Source organism: Hypanus sabinus, chromosome 8 (genome assembly GCF_030144855.1).
Source record: "Hypanus sabinus isolate sHypSab1 chromosome 8, sHypSab1.hap1, whole genome shotgun sequence".
NCBI lineage: Eukaryota > Metazoa > Chordata > Chondrichthyes > Myliobatiformes > Dasyatidae > Hypanus > Hypanus sabinus.
In genome coordinates, this window is record NC_082713.1 from 149737750 (window position 1) to 149755583 (window position 17834).

Sequence of the window (17834 nt, forward strand, 5' to 3'; positions counted from 1 at the left end):
CACTAAAAATACCTTTTCTGGGGTAAATTGTCTTAATTTATTGTTGCAAACAGTGAGCGATGGCAAGGGGAGTTCGGGGGATGAATCAATGCAGATGGAGTTCTGATGCCTGTACAACTGGCCCGGGAGTGAGGTTGGATCGCCCTGGGCGCAGTAAGGAGAAGTTGGGGTCTGGACAGTGGAGATACAATTTTGATGCTTGTACAACTGGGTCAGATGTGAGGTGGGACCACTCCGGGCTCCGAGCTGATTTGAAGAGCTTGAGCGTGGCTCCAGGCTGGATGATGAAATTTGGGTATGGAGCAAGACACTGGGCAGCATGGTCTAGGTTCACTCAAGACCTTTCATAGCAGTGGTGCTTGGGTCCTAGTGTGAAGTACAGTGCACCGTTTAGACAATTTAATTACTGGCCCAGATCGGAAGCGAGAGCTGATTTTGCTCACTCTCCATGATATTCGTTGTTCTGTCATTGGGTCAACTTAAATGACAGCCCAGGTAGACTGAAAAGACGGTGGGCGTCGGGATGAGAGCCAGTTTCGCTCATTCTCCACAATGATCATCTCCATGGCACTGAGGCTATGCCATGACCGCTGTGCCCTTTAACATGATGAGTGAGGATTTGGGCCTACTCCAGGCCGCTCCAGGGTTCTGATCGATGGATTCATTTTTGGTTTGGAATACTGTTGTTCACTTAAGTTGTTTGCATAGGCTTGTATTTTTTCCTCTCTTGCGCATCGAGTGTTAGTCTTTTTTTTTCTTTAAATTGGGTTTTTTCAGGTTTCTTGTTTTGTGGTTACCTATAAGCAAACAAATCTCAAGATTGTATAATCTATGCATTCTTTGATAATAAATGTACTTGAAATACTCAAAATAAAACTTAAAATGGTACTAGATGTCTTGGCTGATTTGGTGGCATACAGAAACAAAGGATCTACAGCATTTGATTGGGAAGGAAAAAGGAAGTACTGTGGCAGGTATAGGAGCTGGCATTGAGAGAGTCTCCTCAGGAATGTACGATGTGTAGGAAAGAATGTAAGAAAGAAATTAGAAGATCAAAAGTGGCCATGAAAAATCCTTGGCTAGTTGTATTAAGGAGAATCCTGACATACTCTGAATGGATATCAAGAGCAAGGGAATAACCCAATTAAAATATGGGATTTCTAGGGACTGAGGGGATAATTTGTGTGGTATTCAGCCAATGTAGGTAAAGTCCAAAATGAATTCTTCTCATTTAATATTATCTTGGTAATTTGATGTCTAATGTCAGGAAATCTTCCATATAGGATTTTAGGAATAAACGGGGTGAATGATGGAGGCAAAATTTCATGGAATATGTTTAAAGAGGGGAGGAGAATAATAAGATTATTTTTTTTGAAAAGGTAACTCTAACTCAACATCCAAAATTATTTTAGGATTGACCCTGCAATAACCAACCAAATCCCTCTCGCCCCACTTGTTGCTAAGAATCTCTTTCATCATGTTTGGTTCATATTGGAAACAATATTTGGCATATACCTGATAATTTAATGGATGCTAATGTTTAGTCCAATAAATATTAATGAATGCTAAGGTTTAATACAGTAAAAATTAGATATTCAAGACAAAATTTCTGTTGCATATTGTGACTGAATGAATTGCATGTCTAATTACAAGTGAACATTTTGAAGACTGGTGGCCCCAACCCTATTAGTCCAGAGCTCTAGTATTATCAACACCTGCTACTTGACCTGGAGAGTCACATTGGAAAACACTGATCTAGAATGGAGAAAAGTGATACGACGTATGATGTCTGCCTCCCAGCTTTCCATCACACAACATAATTTGTTACTTCACAGCTGAATGAATTTTTAAAATAGAGAATATAAATTGACATCACTGTGATAAGCTGTACTGTGTTTGCTTAATTTTGAGTAGGTTTCAAGGGCTTAACTGCCTGGGTCAAAGGAAGAGAGGATTGAGTTTACATTAATTTAATTTATGGAGGTATGAGATGAATAGGCTTCCCCATGGGCATGTGATTCTTCATGTTTGACATTTTGTTTATAAGAAATCTTTCTGTGATTAAGCTAGGTCAGATTGAGTTGTTGGGTTCAGTGGGCTGGAAGGGCCTGTTCCACATTGTATCGCTAAATGAATAAAAAGTCAAATGAAAATAAGCGGCTTTGAAAGATTTTGAAGCGTATTTTTACCAGGACAGTTGGTTTAAAGGGGAACGTGCAGAATTTTAGGAAGGAAAAGATATTTGTAATTCATTTATGGAATGTTGCTGGCTATCACTGAATTAATTTCTGATTGTTAATCACAAATGATCAGCACTGCAATGGCTCTGAAGTTGATTTGAGCGAGTACCATAAAGATAGTGGGCATTCTTGAACCTGATGAGAAGCTGGTATTGTTATTTTATGACAATCTGGTCATTTCATTGTCACCATTGTTGATACTGGCTATTTGTATAACAATTACATTTGATTAGTAAATACTGATCCTCAATGATGACAGAGCCCAGCACCAATGACAAAAGCAAGACTAAAGTACTTGTCAACATACTCAGTGCCAAATAAGGCATAAGACATAGGAGCAGAATTAAGTCATTAGCCCAACAAGTCTGCTCTGCTATTTGATCATAGCTGATTTATTTTCCCTCTGAACCCCATTCTCTTGCCTTCTCCCTGTAATATTTGATGCCCTTGCTAATCAAGAACCTACCCCTCTCCATTTTAAATATAGCTGATGACCGATCTCCACAGCTATCTGGCAATGAATTCCACTGATTGGCCACTCTGTGGCTGAAGAAACTCATCTTAATTTCTGTCCTAAAGAAACATCCTTCTATTTTGAGGCTGTGCCCACTGGTCCTAGAATCTCTTGCTATTGCAAATATCCTATTTGGTAGGTTTCAGTGAAATTCTCACTCTTTTAAATTCCAGCGAGTACAGGCCCTGAGCCATCAAACGTTCTTCATATGTTAACCCTTTCTTTCCTGGGATAATTTTCGTTACCTGAAAGGTGACTAAAATAATTTGAAAGGTATAAAAATTACAGGGTTGTTGTGATGGGTGACTTCAACTTTCCTGATACCTCTTGGACTAAGGAGGTGCCAATTAGTATCTACAAGGCACTGGGGACTTACCATTAACCTTCAAATTGACTGATGTCTACAAAGTTAAACCATGGAATCTTGGCGTGGGAGGCAAATAATGAACGGAACTCAAAATGAGCTCTGAGCATCAATACTACCGTGCTTGGTAGTTTCACATTAGGCCTCTTTAAACACTGATATCCATGATGACTGTAGCCTGAATATTTATGGTAACAAAATGCGTAACATTAAGACTTGAATTTTGTGACACAACAAAAACTGAGACATCACCCATCAGACCCTGGTTTGCAATTCTGTTTTTATACTTTGCCATTTACATCCCTTTTCATGGCTTGGAAGGTTGGCATCAGACACTTTGATGCCCCTTGACGATGGAAGCATGTTTCTATCATGTCTGCCAATACACAATGTATCTTAGAAATTTTGTGATGTTTAGATATTGTACCATCTATGGAGATGGAAAATTTGAAAACCAAATAAACAGCCAATTATGGATTTTAAGTTGTTGGAAACACTTGGCAAAGCAAACATCAGTGCAAGTAAAACAGCTTACATTTCAGTCAAGGCCCTTCATCAGACCTGGCAAAACGATCTTTGACCCAAAATGTTAATAATTTTTCTTTCCTCGGATGCTGCCTGTCCTATCAAGTATTTGCACCAATTTCTGTTTTTATTTCATTGGAACTGAGGAATATAGTTACAAAATACTTAGCAAATGTGAGGAAAGAATAGAAGGGCAGATCTGTGATGGGTTGGAAGTTGTAATTAAGTGAAGAAAGGGACGATGATGCAAGACAAAAGTGATGACATTGCAACAAATAAAAATGATCTTGAACTGTAAATGGCAACAACAATCATCGTTTGAAATTATTTACATTTAGAAGACCATGTGCAAAAATTAAGGTGCTGTTCCTTGTTTTTGTGTATTAGGACTGAAGAGTTTTTCTTCTGAATTGAATTGTCATTATTACTTACATCCTTCATATACATAAGGAGTAAAAATCTTTACTTCCCCGCCTCAATGTGCAGTTTGTAGTAATTTATAATAGTATGTACAACGGAACAGTCAATATCACATAGAAGTACAATTTTATCAGCATCAATTAATCAGTCTGGTGGCCTGGTGTCCCAGAGTCAGCTGACCCTGGCTTTTGTGTTGCTGTACCAGTTCCCGGATGGTAGCAACTGTAACAGTTTGTGGTCGGGGCCTTCGGGCCCTTTTTACACACCTGTCTTCATAAATGACCCGAATAGTGGGAAGTTCAGATGCGCTGGGCCTTCTGCACCACTCTCTGCAGAGTCCTGCAATTAAGGGAAGCACAGTTCCCGTACCAGCCAGTGATGTAGCCGGTCAGGATGTTCTCAATTGTGCCCCTGTAGAAAGTTCTTAGAATTTGGGGGCCCAAACCAAACTTCTTCAACCACCTGAGGTGGAAGAGGTGCTGTTGGGTCTTTTTCACCATACAGCCAATATGTACAGACCACTTGAGATCCTCGATGATGTGCATGCTGAGGAACTTAAAGCTGTTCACCTCTCAACCCAGATCCATTGATGTCAATAGAGATTAGCCTGTCTCCATTCCTCCTGTAGTCTACAGCTTTATTTTTGCAACATTGAGGGAGAGGTTATTTTCTTGACACCACTGTGTCAGGGTGATGACTTCTCTGTAGTCTGCCTTGTTATTATTTAAGATTAGGCCAATCAATGTATTGTCAGCAAATTTAATTAGCAGATTGGAGCTGTGGGTGACAACACAGTTGTGGGCATACAGAGAGTAAAGGAAGGGGCTTAGGACATAGCCCACTTGCAGGCCTGAAATTTGCCTTGGCTCTCTGAAACTCCTGTCACTTTCTCCAGGACTTCTGGTGCCATGTGGGAAAATCTTAGACCCTGCACTCCCATTTGATCAAGGAGTAACAACCCAGAATAGCATCTACCTTTCAGGTTATTTAGTGGATTAAAGGCCAATTTAAGCAAAACAATTTTGCACTTATCCTGAGGGTTGTGGCTGCTCAGCATGCGATTAGGTCAAGCAGATGAACAGGCAGCATGAAGTTGGTCTACTGAATTCAGTGAAAGGCATGAATGGAGTTAATCATGCCTATTCTCACGGATTAGTGCATTAAACACCTAAATGTGGCAAAATTAATTTCAGGTGCTTCAGGCCGAGCCCCTTCAACACATCTGAAACATTGTCAGCTTATTCCTCTCCGTAGATGTTGCTTGACTTGCTGTTTGCTTCAAGCATTTTGTGTATGTTGCTCAAGGTTTTCAGCATCTAGAAATTTGTATTTAAAATTAACTGAATGTTGTTATCCTTGTTACAGAGTACCATGTCATTTCCACATTTAAGAGGAATCCACTGGATCAAGCCTTTAGAAGGCCGAATGCCAACATAACATCAAACTACTTGATTAATCAGTACTGGATTGCTGTCAGTCATAAAGCCCCTGCTTTGCTTTATGATCTCTATCTGAGGCTAACAGGACAAAAACCAAGGTAAGTAGATCTTTACACCATATATCTGAAATGGTTGGACTTGAGTGGTGAAAAGACACTTTTCATATTTAACGTTGTAGTATTTAACTTTGTTGTTCCAGTTATTCTTCCCCCCCCCCCCATAACAAGGATAGAAATCTATTTTAGATTTTTCTGAGACTAAAAGACTTTTCTTTATGTATACAAAGGTCTTGTTCTGGTATCTGCCTTTTCTGATTGAAATAAGCCATCTTCCAATTGAGTATTATTAACCTGGAGTGTTGTACCATTTTCCCAAATATTGTGATAGTGTGATTTCTGCTTTCTAGGTGTTCCTTAATGTTACTTGCTCCCCTTGACCTGGTTGATTTCTCAGAAACAGGCTCAGTGATTCTTCCTTATTGAGCTTTGAATGTACTCATTAAGAAAAAAGTTCTGAACCCCATTTCAGAAACTCTTCTCTTTATAGAACCATAGAACATTACAGCACAGGAACAGGCCTTTTGGCCCTCTGCTGTGCCGAACCACTTTTCTGCCTAGTTCTTTATCCTGCATCTTTTTGCACTGCTTTGGATAATTGATAATTGAAGTTTCTTATTATGCACCACTCTTGTATTTTCACATATCTCTAAAACGTTTATGCATTTAGGTAAATATTTTTTAACCCTGATTTATTTGGGGCTTTCACATTTTATTTTCTGGAATATCCTTACAAAGACAACTAATTGGATTATGTAAACGGCTGTCGCGGAGCAGTCAGTAGTAGAACTGTGCACACTGATTTCCCCAGTAGCGAAATCTATTCAGGAGAATGAACTGTGCACCTGGGTCCCGGTCTCTGTTATCTTCCATGAAGTGCTGCTGTTCACTAACAATTTGATTAATGTTGTCTTAAGATGTTTTCAATCATGCGGCTGCTGTGTTCACATGAGAACCATTCCCACAGCGTGGTGTGGGTGTTGGGGAACTGAAGACCTTATCAGCCTACAGCTGTTCGTTCCAAATTTAGCAGAAATTGCAAATACTGGCCAGAATTTTGAAAAAGACTCTGGCTTTCAGTAAAAGCTGAGTATAATATACAGTGAAAAAATTGCTCCATGAATTTTTGTTCTAAGTATTTAAATTCTGATTTGGATGTTAGAATTTAGGGAAGATGTCAGATTAAAAAAAATCAAATCAGGAACTAGTTTGTTCAGGTTTTACAAAATTGTTGCTAGCTTATGAATCAATGAATGGATTAGTTCCTTTGTAAAACACCACTCAGTTTGTAGGTCAAAGGCAATTACAAATAAGTGAGTTGCATTGTACACCTTTTATAAGAATTTTTGATGACGTTTAAAGGTGGAAAGCACTGAAAGGGGTTCAACTGTGTTCATATTAAGTGGATAATTACTAAATGAGCTTATTTCAAATAACCCATTGATAAAAATAATTGCTTAAAATATTGACTGCCATAACAGGATCAATTCTTTGTCAAAATAACTGCAGTCAGACAGTATTGATATAAGAAGTATGGGATAAATGCAAGATCCTGCCTTATTGCACTTATACTTACAGAATGATGAAGATCTTCAACAGACTTCACAAATCCATGATGCTACTGGAATACTTCAGCAGCAAGTCCTGGGATTGGACTTCAGAGAATATGAACATGCTGTTGAGCCAGCTCAGTCTGGAGGATAAGAGGGTAAGCACCTGAGAACACTGAACCTGGCGGCTGATGCTCTCTTGAAATGTAGGAATCAGGATCGTAGCACCACTGTACTGGGCAGTGAGCTCTGCACTCATCTAGCACAGACACTTCTGTTACTCCTTTTGTCCTCCATGTTGTAGTTTTCTTATTCACACTAAAATGCCTTTGTGATGGCTGTGATCACCTTGATTAATGTAGCTGTGGTTGTTGAAATTGATATGCTCAAATGATGCTTTGAAATCATACAGCTGTGACATTTACATAAGAACTCCCCACGAAGTGACCCTAAGACACAGGAGAAGAATGAAGCCATTTGGCCTATCAAGTATTCTCTGCCATTCAATCATGGCTGATCCTTTGCCCTACAACCCACCCCCCCCCCCCCCCCAGCCATGTCCTCTTAACCTTTCAATCAAGAACCTATCAATCTCTGCCTTAAACATACACGACCTGACCTCCACAGCTGCCTGTGGTAACAAAATCACCACCCTCTTGTCAAAGAAATTTCTTCACATCTCTGTTTTGAATGGATGCCCCTCTATCCTGAGGCTGTACCCACTTGTCCAAGACTCCCGCACCATAGGAAATGTCCCTTCCACATGTACTCTGTCTAGGCCTTTCAATTATCTAAAGGTTTCAATGAGATCTCACCTCATCCTTCTAAATTCCAACAAGTACAGGCTCAGAGCCATAAAATGTTTCTTGAATGATGACCCTTTCATTCCTGGAATCATCCTTGTGAACCTCCTCTGGACCTTCTCCAATGCCAGCACATCTTTTCTAAGGTGAGGGGCCCAAAACTGTTCACAATACTCAAGGCGAGGCCTCATCTGTGCCTTATAAAGCCTCAGCATCACACCCTTGCTCTTGTATTCTAGACCTCTGGAAATAAATACTAATATGGTGCCTTCCTTACCACCGACTCAATCTGCAAGTAAACCTTCAGAGTGTTCTGCACAAGGACTCTCAAGTCTCTCTGCCTCTCAGATTCCTGGATTTTCTCCCCTTTTAGAAAATAGTCTGCACATCAATTTCTACTACCAAAGTGCATGACCATGCATTTTCCAACATTGTATTTCATTTGCCACTTTCTTCACCATTCTCTTAATCTAAGTCCATCTGCACCCTACCTGTTTCCTCAACACTACCTGCCCCTCCACCAATCTTCATATCATCTGCAAAGCTGGCAACAAAGCCATCTATTCCATCATCTAAATCATTTATATACAGCATAAAAAGAAGTGGTCCCAGCACTGATCTCTGTGGAACATCACCAGTCACTGGCAGCCAACAGGAAAAGGATCCTTTTATTCCCACTCGCTGCCTCCTACCAATTAGCCAATGCTCTAACCATGTTAGTAACGTTCATGAAATACCATGGGCTCTTAACTTGGTAAGCAGCTGCATGCGTGGCACCTTGTCAAAGGCCTTCTGAAAGTCCAAATATACAACATCCACTGCATCCCCATTTTCTAACCCACTTGTAATCTCCTCAAAGAATTCCAACAGGTTTGTCAATCAAGATTTTCCCTTAAGGAAACCATGCTGACTGTGTTAGTAGTACTCCATAACCTCATCCTTTATAATGGTCTCCAACATCTTCCCAACCACTGAGGTCAGGCTAACTGATCTATAATTTCCTTTCTGCTGCCTTCCTCCTTTCTTAAAGACTGGAGTGATATTTGCAATTTTCCAGTCCTCTGGCACCATGCCGGAGTCCAATGATTTTTGAAAGATCATTACTAATACCTCCACAATCTCTACCGCTACCTCTTTCAGAACCCTCAGGTGCAGTTCATCTAGACTGGTGACTTGTATACCCTTGGGTCTTTCAGCCCTTTAAACACCTTCTCCCTTGTAGTGGTAACTGTACTCACTTCTCTCCTCTCACTCCCTTCAACATCTGGCACACTGCTAGTGTCTTCCACAGTGAAGGCTGATGCAAAATATTCATTGAGTTCATCTGCTGTTTCCTTGTCTCCTATTATTATTTCTCCAGCCTCATTTTCCAGGTGGTTGGAGGAGAAATCTGACTTGACATTTTGACCTGCCACATTTATTTTCACAGTCAGTACCAAAGTTGAAAGTAAATTTATTATTGTAGTGCATATGTCACCATATATAACCCTGAGATTAATTTTCTTGTGGACAATCACAATTATACAAGACCACCATAAGGTGGTGGAAACAGTTCAGTAATCAGGCAAGTGCAGTTTGAGTGAAATTAACTCCTTTGGTTCAAGAGCCTGATGGTTGAGGGGTAGTAATTGTTCCTGAACATGGTGGTGTGAGTCTTGAAGCTCCTGTACTTTCTTCCTCATGGCAGCAGCAAGAAGAGAGCATGGCCTGGACTGTAGGGGTCTGTGATGATAGATGCTGATTTCCTGTGATAGTGCCCCATGTAGATGTGTTCAATGGTGTGAAGGGCTTTACTTGTGATGGACTGACAAGTATCCACTTCCTTTTGTAGTCTTTTCAGTTCAAGGACATTGATGTTTCTATACCAGACTGTGATACAGCCAGTCAATATACTCTTCTCCACATATCTATAGAAGTTTGTGAAAGTTTTAGACATGATGAATCTTTCTAAGAAAGTAGAGGCTCTGCTCTGCTTTCATCATAATGGCACTTGAATGCTGGATCCCCTGAAATGATAACACTAAGCAATTATTGACTCTCTCCAGCTCTGATTCCCCAGATGAGTATTGACTCGTGGACATCTGGTTTCTTCCCCCAGAAGTCAATAATTATCTCTTTGGTCTTGCTGACTTGAACGAGAGGTCGTTGTTGTGGCACCTCTCAGCCAGAATTTCAGTCTCCTTCCTGTATGCTGATTTGTCACCACTGTTGACTTAGCTAACAGTGATGTCTTCAGCAAACTGGAATATGAAATTGGTGCTTAACCACACAGTCATAAATGTAAAGTGAGTGGAGCAGGGGGGCTAAGCACACAGCCTTGTGCTTGGTGATCAAAATTCTTCTTAAAACAGAAAAAGAAGGAACAACTGTATGTAGAAAGGGAAACAAAATTAATGTTTTAGGTCGAGCCCTTCCTCGGAACTGAGCTCTTCAATTTACTGTAAGGGTGGGGAAGGTACGGACAGAACAAAGTGGGTATTACGAATAGGGTGAGCCCCAACTTGCAGTGGGGATGATGTGAAGATGAAGTCATTCCATTTAATACTGGAATTTAGAGGGAGGAACATAAAAATAAGAGCAGTTAAAAAAGGTGGGGGGGTGGGGGAAATTGCCCTTTGCTCTCTGAGGGGATTACTGGCTGTCTCTTATTTGTAAATTTTAATTATTTATCAATGAAATTGATTCAATAAAAGTTTAATGAAGGATTACGGTACAGTATTAGCAAGGTTTATTTTTTTAATAAACACTCTTAAAGAGAAGCAGCAGGGAGTGTCACTCCTTAATAATGTTAGTACAACACAGTGTAAATTATTCACTAACTGCTGCTCTTGGCTGACATGATTTGCTCGGGCTATTGCCTGATTAGAGAGTTCAGCAGCTCTGGAGTGACCCATCAAAGAGAAATCAGTGCAGCAGATGGTAGCACAAAGAGCAATAATCCTTTTGAATAATGTACAGGTATTACTTCAATTGTATAACAATACAAAATATATTCTAATATTTCTATGGATCTTAGATTTTTAAGCCAGGGTCCTTTTAGAAGGGGACAAAGACTGGAATGTTATTTAGCTTCAAACCACAGAATTTTACAAACAACAGCTGTTTCATTTGGAGGAATTAGATACATCCTTCATCATCTCTGAGTTTGTTTGATCCCAACAGGCTAAAGTGTCTTGAGAGCTTTTTATAAAAGGAACCAAAGTCCTATCGACCTCATTGGGACAGTAGCAGATGTTGGGGGGGGGTTACAGTTGTTGTTATCCTTCACTGATCTGTATATCAGATGCGATTTCTGATAAGGAAGTTTCAATTGATATACAGATTTAATAAGTATTTAACTATTCTGAATACAGCTAAATGGATCATCTGGGATCGTCACTTGTTTGCTTGGTACCTCTTGCAGGTTTCATCCTGGCTTGTCTTGCTTGACTTTATCTCAGCCAGGATAAAACTGCAATTTGCATGTTGCAGCTCCATAAAACCCTGGTTAGGCCACATTGGGAATATTGTATCCAGTTCTGGCCCCTCGTTATAGGAAGAATGTTAGAAAAGTGGCTGCTGTACAAAGTGAAAAATGTCACATTAGTGGAGTGGGGAAATGTTTTACCTCAAGTGACTCATGATCAGGAATAGGGACTGAAATCAAGGAACTGGGGTCATAAAAAGTGTTTTGGCACATTGGTCTTCATAATTAAGAGTATTGAGTACAGGAGTTGATCTTACATTTAAGTTGTACAACACATTAGTGAGGCTTAATCTGAAGTATTGTGTGCAGTTGTGGTCACCTACCTACAGGAAAGATATCAATAAGATAGAAAGAGTACAGGGAAAGTTTACAAGGATGTTGCTGGGATTTGAGGATTGAATTATAGGGGTTGGTTGAATAGGTTAGGCCTTTATTCCCTGGAAAATGAGGGGAGATTTAATCGAGGTACACAAAATTATGAGTGATATAGGTTGGGTAAATGCAAACAAGCTTTTCCTGATGAGGTTGGAACTAATGGTCATTGGTTAAGGGTGAACCAATGAAATATTTAAGGTAACTACTTCAGTTAGAGGGTGGTGAGAGTGGAATGATTTGTCAACAGATTTGGTTGAAGCAGGTTTGATTTCAACACATAAGAGAAGTTTGGGTAAGTACATGGATGGAAGGGGAATGGAAATCTGTGGTCCAGGTCCAGGTTAGTGGGATTAGGCAGGATAATAAGTTAGGCATGGACTTGATGGTCTTGAAAGGCCTGACCCTGTGCTATAGCAGTCCATGACAATAACTGAGTTATGAAGCTGAGATCATGGGAAATTTATTTTTAAACATATAACAGTACAACACAGTACAGGCCCTTTGGCCTATGGTGTTGTGCCAACCTTTTAACCTACTTCAAGATCAATCCAACCCTTCCCTCTCACATAGTCCTCCAGTTTTAGAAAGGATTCTAAGAAATTTGTTTTACAGTGAAATTTGGTGGTTTGTGCCTCACCAATTGTTAACTTGTGCATAAAATATTATTTAACCCCCATTCTTGAATAAGTGTTTCACAGAATTTCAAACTGAACTTTTTAAAATTTGAGAGACAATTCTGGCAGTCGAGAAATGGATATTGATGTTAATTTCTTGTTGATTCCTTCGGACTGGTTTACTTTAAGAACTGCTCCACCCAATGGTTTAATCCTGTAATTGCACAAGTTCACAGATCTGAATCATAGGATTTAAATGTCAAATATCTACCCAGTTTCATTGTCTAGTTTTGACTCCTGAAAGAAAATTGTGCATTATTGGATTACTTTCTTCCTCATCTGAAAATCTTGATTAATTGCATAAAAACCATGTCACACTAGTTCTCAGCATAATGACCACTATACACTACCAGATGAAGAGAGAAATGCCCTGAGTTCAAACAAAACAGCTTTTTAAATTTGGATTCTCACCTACCAAACCTTTGGAATTGGAGTAAATAAATACCGTTAAAAATGTACAACGAGGATAAACTAAAGGAGATAACTTCATTCAACATCATTGAAATGTTCCCACAACCTATGGACTCTTCATTTCATATTCACGATATTTATTGCTTATTATTATTATTATTATTTTTGTATATGTACTGTTGTCTTTCACACTCTAGTTGAATACCCGTCACTGTGCTCTTTTATTGATTTTATTATGGTTATTATTCCATTATGGATTTATTCATTATGGCCACAAGAACATGAATCTCAGGATTATATACGGTGACATATATGTACTTGGATAATAAATTTACTTTGAACTTTGTAGGAGTGGATACATTAAAAAATTGCAGTTAAACTAGATGCATATAAATATGTTTGGCTGGAACGTTACAACTGAGGACAACCCAAAACATTATAGTTCTCAATTAACTGAAATGTTGTTAATTGTTTCGAACCCAGAAACCAAATTGTAAAAAAACATGACAACAAAGCAAAATAAATAACCAGTTAATCCATTTTGGTGTAATTGCTTAAAATATTTCTGACCAGGTCAGCAATAGAACCCAAAATAAGTAGAGAAAAATACAGGAAACACATCAGGGTGTGGAGAGAGAAACAAAGGAAGTGTGTCAGGGCAATAAACTTGCATCCAAACCAAGGGGAGCTGCTGCTTTTCTTTGTGATTGTTTAAAGATACTAGATTTATTAAATTACCTGAAAAGTAGCAGTCCCTGAAAATGATCAGAACTGTAGCCAACTCTAGTCATTTTCCCGAAGGTGTCATGGGATATATGCATTGTAGCTTAAAATGAAGGTATAACCACCATGTTACCCTTGCAACCACAGGAGATGTAACACCTATGCTTTCCCTTCCCAGCGTCAAGGGCTCAAACAGCCTTTTCAGGTGATTCAGTTATGCTTCTGTTCTACTGTTTTGTATGCTGTGCTTAAGTATGGTCTCTACACTGGAGAAACTAAACACTGACTGCGTAATCTCTGCACATTGTCTGCAGGAGGGACCCTTGAGCTGACAATTGTCTGTAATTTTAATTCCCTGTCCTACTTCTACATTGAACAAATGCTCCCTGTCTCTAACATGTTCTGTTTTTATTTTCCTATTTCCTGTATCTACAGTCTTTCTTCAGATTTTCATTCTTTCATTGTTACTAGGGGACAAGTCATGCAAGTATCTTAATTTTAGACTGGTTTTGATATTTCATTTGTTGGGTTTTTGTAGTCTGAAGTGAAGATGATTTGCTCATCATATCAAAACATAACTTGCCATCTCAGATTTTTTTCTCTGTATTTTAAAATATTCTTCTCAAAGAAAGTAATCTGTTACTAGATGCCCGATCTAGGTATCAAGTTTGGAATTATGTATGTAGCTTCCAAATAATACTCCAGTGCAAGGGTATTGGATACTTTCTGGTTGATAACTACTTTTTAACTGGAAAGGAGGAAATCAGATGTTTAGATTTCCAACAAATATTCACTTCCTCAAAAGCTATTTCAGCAACTATTAACCATTTCTTGTCCTCTACAATTTACCAACATCTGTCATGTTCCTTCTCCAGATCAAAGGCTATTCACCATTCACTCCTCTGTCAGAGATTAATGTTGACACTCTTTATGCACTCCTGTCCCTTCCCATTCAGTTCTTTCCTGTTCTCACCTTCTCCTTTTGATAGAAGCCTTCATCAGTTAATCACCTTTCTCTTCTAGTTTCCTCTGAGTGAAGTTTTCTATACTTCCATTTCTTCCTTGATTCTGATTTATCGGCATTCTGAGAATTCATCGCTGGGTCCAGTTGGTGAGCATGGATGCAGTCTGTGGAAGAAAATTGTAGGTAATACAGCCAGGGTTAATTACTTGTGCAGTTGTGATAGCAATGTTAGCTAGGAACCCTGGACCTGATTTAAGTGTTATCATGTGTATTATGTGGTAACTCCTTGGCTTTGCACTACTATTTTCCAAGGTGTTTTGTTTGGAGACAATGATATCACATACCTGGAAACTGACAAGCTTTTGACAGTAGGTCAGTTCAGTGAATGATGGACTGAATTAGGACAGATGAGTTGACTTTTTATGCTTTCTCACAGAAATTCAATTTTGATGTCCGCCAACTTCACTGGCCAGAGTATATTGAAAATTACTGCATAGGAACCAAGAAATACGTGCTAAATGAGGATATGTCTGGACTTCCAGCAGCTAGACAGCACCTAAAGAAGTGAGTACAAACACCTTATGTTTATTTTTACAGAAGTTCTATACAGTAAATTCCAAAGAAGGTAATGTCAGCGGTAGCACCCAGTAGGTACCCTGCATTTTAGCAAACTTTAATTTCTTGTGTCTGCCTCGACTGGTAGTCAGAGCATGGCTGATTCAGCTCTACTCCCGTAAATTTTTTTAAAAATTAGCCAGGAAGTATTGTGGTTTACTGGAACTGGTGGAAGGATAAAGTGCTGTTGCTTGATGACTTTCCTCAACAGTCATCCGACGGTAGGGAACTTGGGAATGCTATATTAAAGCAGGTCAGAGTTGCAGTACAGAGGGAAGTCATCTATCTTATTATGTCTGAGCTGTTCCATGGGAAGATCAAGTTATTTCCATATGTCTGTACTTCACACCCCACAATTTTTTCCGTTTCCCATACTTTCCCAGCTTCCCTCTTGAAAACCAAAATTGAAAATTAAAATAAACTACAGATGTTGGAAATCTGAATTAAAAGCAGAAAATGCTGGAGTCATTCAAGAAGTCAGGCAGTATCTGTGGAAAGAGAAACAGTTAATGTTTTAGGTCAAAGATCCTTCAGAGGTGGAGTGAGAGAAAATAAAACAGATGCTGGAACATATAAAAAGCTAGAGGAACTTGGATCAGGAAGCATTTGTGGAGAGAAATGGACTCTGTTAAATTGCACTGGATCCGTCTTATCAAAAGAGCATATAGCCATAAAGTCACAGAATACGGATCAACTTTTGATTTAAAAAAAAATAGAAAAAGCTGGAAATACTAAGTCAGGCAGCTTTGGTAAAAAGATAAAGTTGTGTTTCCTGTATTTTATGTTTTTATTTCACATTTGCAGCATTTGTGGACTTTCAGTCAAATTTATGATTATTTGTTCACCTGGCTTCTTCTTCTGGTATACTTGTAAGTTGTTTTCTGAGGCACCCCTACGATGCTTGACAATAGTGTTTGTATTCTGCCGAGTATCCGTATTTGCAAGAATGTTTAAAAATAATGTTTTGGCATTAGAAACAGTTTGTCTTCCTCCCCATTCCTCTAAGCCATATAGGCCATAGGTTGAGGCAAGGTCAAGAGCATCAATAAGTCCAGTTGAAAGAAATATTTCTGTCAGGTCCACATGATCTGAGGAGCAAAGACATCTACTTCACCAGAAATATAACCACACCTTTCAATAACATCTTCATGATGTACTTTAAAATCATGGCTAGAGTTTGATCTGGTTGAAAGGAGGATTTGTGTGAGTTCAGATTATAAAATGGCTTACTGGAGAGGATGTAGAACTGGAAATGTGTGTCCCAGAAACTACATTGATCGAAGCACTTCAAAGTATTGACTTCTTAGATTCCCAGATAAGTTTGGTGTCCCTATGAGCATAAAGACATTTTTAAACATTGAGCACAATACATAGCAGCACATTGATCTGTGATTCTTTTCTCTTTTGGCAGGCTACGAAATATCCGGTATGCCTTCAACACCATTCTCCTCATCTTCATCTGGCGTGTTTTTATTGCTCGGTCACAAATGGCTCGCAACATCTGGTATTTTGTGGTGAGCCTGTGCTACAAATTTCTGTCCTACTTCAGAGCATCCAGCAGCATTCGACACTGAGGCCAAACCCACATGACAAACAACAAATTTGAAGAATCAGTTTGTTCCAAATGGCTAACAATTCATTAGGAATAAAGAATATCTCAATTTCCAAAAAAAAGTCTTCCCAAGACCATATTTTGGAAAGATTTCCCAAGTCAGTGTAAAAAAAAAGACTTTGCATTCCAATGTTATCAAACTACACACTGCCATTATTATGATAAAGAACAATGATATTTTCTCACCAAGCATATGCTAGTGTGACTCTCTTGTTTTCTATCTTACCAGCTTGCTCAGATTGACAGTGTAAACAGTTTTCCAATGTCTGTATATCTCTAGACACTGTCATGCAAACCCAGGCTTAACTTGTAATTGCTGGAATGGACTGAAGTTCAAAATTGTCTCTTCTACACCATTATATTTTGGATGCAAGGCTCTTATTCACAAAAAGAACCTGTACTATTTAGTCCCAGTGTGTCCAAAAATGGTTTACATCCAGTTAATTTTTGTGAATACAACTTGAAGCGCATCGTACAGTTAATGTACTAGAAGTTCACTTATCCAGCAATAACATGGTAACATTCTTCTTCTTGGTGCTAAAATGGCAATGACAGCTTAAACAATACTGGGTGGTTTACACTTGTAAAATGTATATAAAGGTTAACATGACCAAAACCTCGGAGTTTATTCCTGATATTTGCAGAAAGTCACCACTTGCCCCTTCCAAAATTGTCAACATGCTACCAAATGGAGATCTTGACAGCAACCTTGTGCATTTTTATGACAACAGAATAAAAAGGACTGATGTGTGAACCTAATTCAGTTTTGTTTTATGCCTGTCCAAGGATCAATAGAAGATGCGATTTTATCATTGGTCCTAATTATAAGGGAAGAAAAAGTATGTCATGGATATGACAAGTGGATATCAGTACTAGATGTGATAATGTTATTGCTTCCAACACAAATGCTGAGAAATTAAATACTACTTTGGATATTTGTAAGAATAATTCCTGTTTCTTGTGATTATTCTCTCTTGTGAAAGATCAATATCGTGTTACTTCTGGATAAATAGATAGCTACTTCATTGGTCCCAAAGGAACTTGCAGTGTCACAGTAGCATACCAAGTGCACAGATATAAATA

General features: G+C 38.9%; 1 protein-coding gene across 4 annotated transcripts in view; it reads left to right on the forward strand.

Moving 5' to 3' along the window:
• si:dkey-97m3.1 (fatty acyl-CoA reductase 1) overlaps nucleotides 1–16929 on the forward strand; it is a 162498-nt gene extending 145569 nt beyond the window's left edge. For all 4 annotated transcript variants that reach the window (XM_059978235.1, XM_059978236.1, XM_059978237.1 and 1 more), the window contains exons 9-12: nucleotides 5429–5600; nucleotides 7137–7266; nucleotides 14961–15088; nucleotides 16551–16929. In XM_059978235.1, coding sequence (XP_059834218.1) covers nucleotides 5429–5600; nucleotides 7137–7266; nucleotides 14961–15088; nucleotides 16551–16713 — 593 coding nt within the window. In that variant the 3' untranslated portion in view covers nucleotides 16714–16929. The remainder of the gene's footprint in view (nucleotides 1–5428; nucleotides 5601–7136; nucleotides 7267–14960; nucleotides 15089–16550) is intronic.
• Nucleotides 16930–17834: the final 905 nt, after the last annotated feature.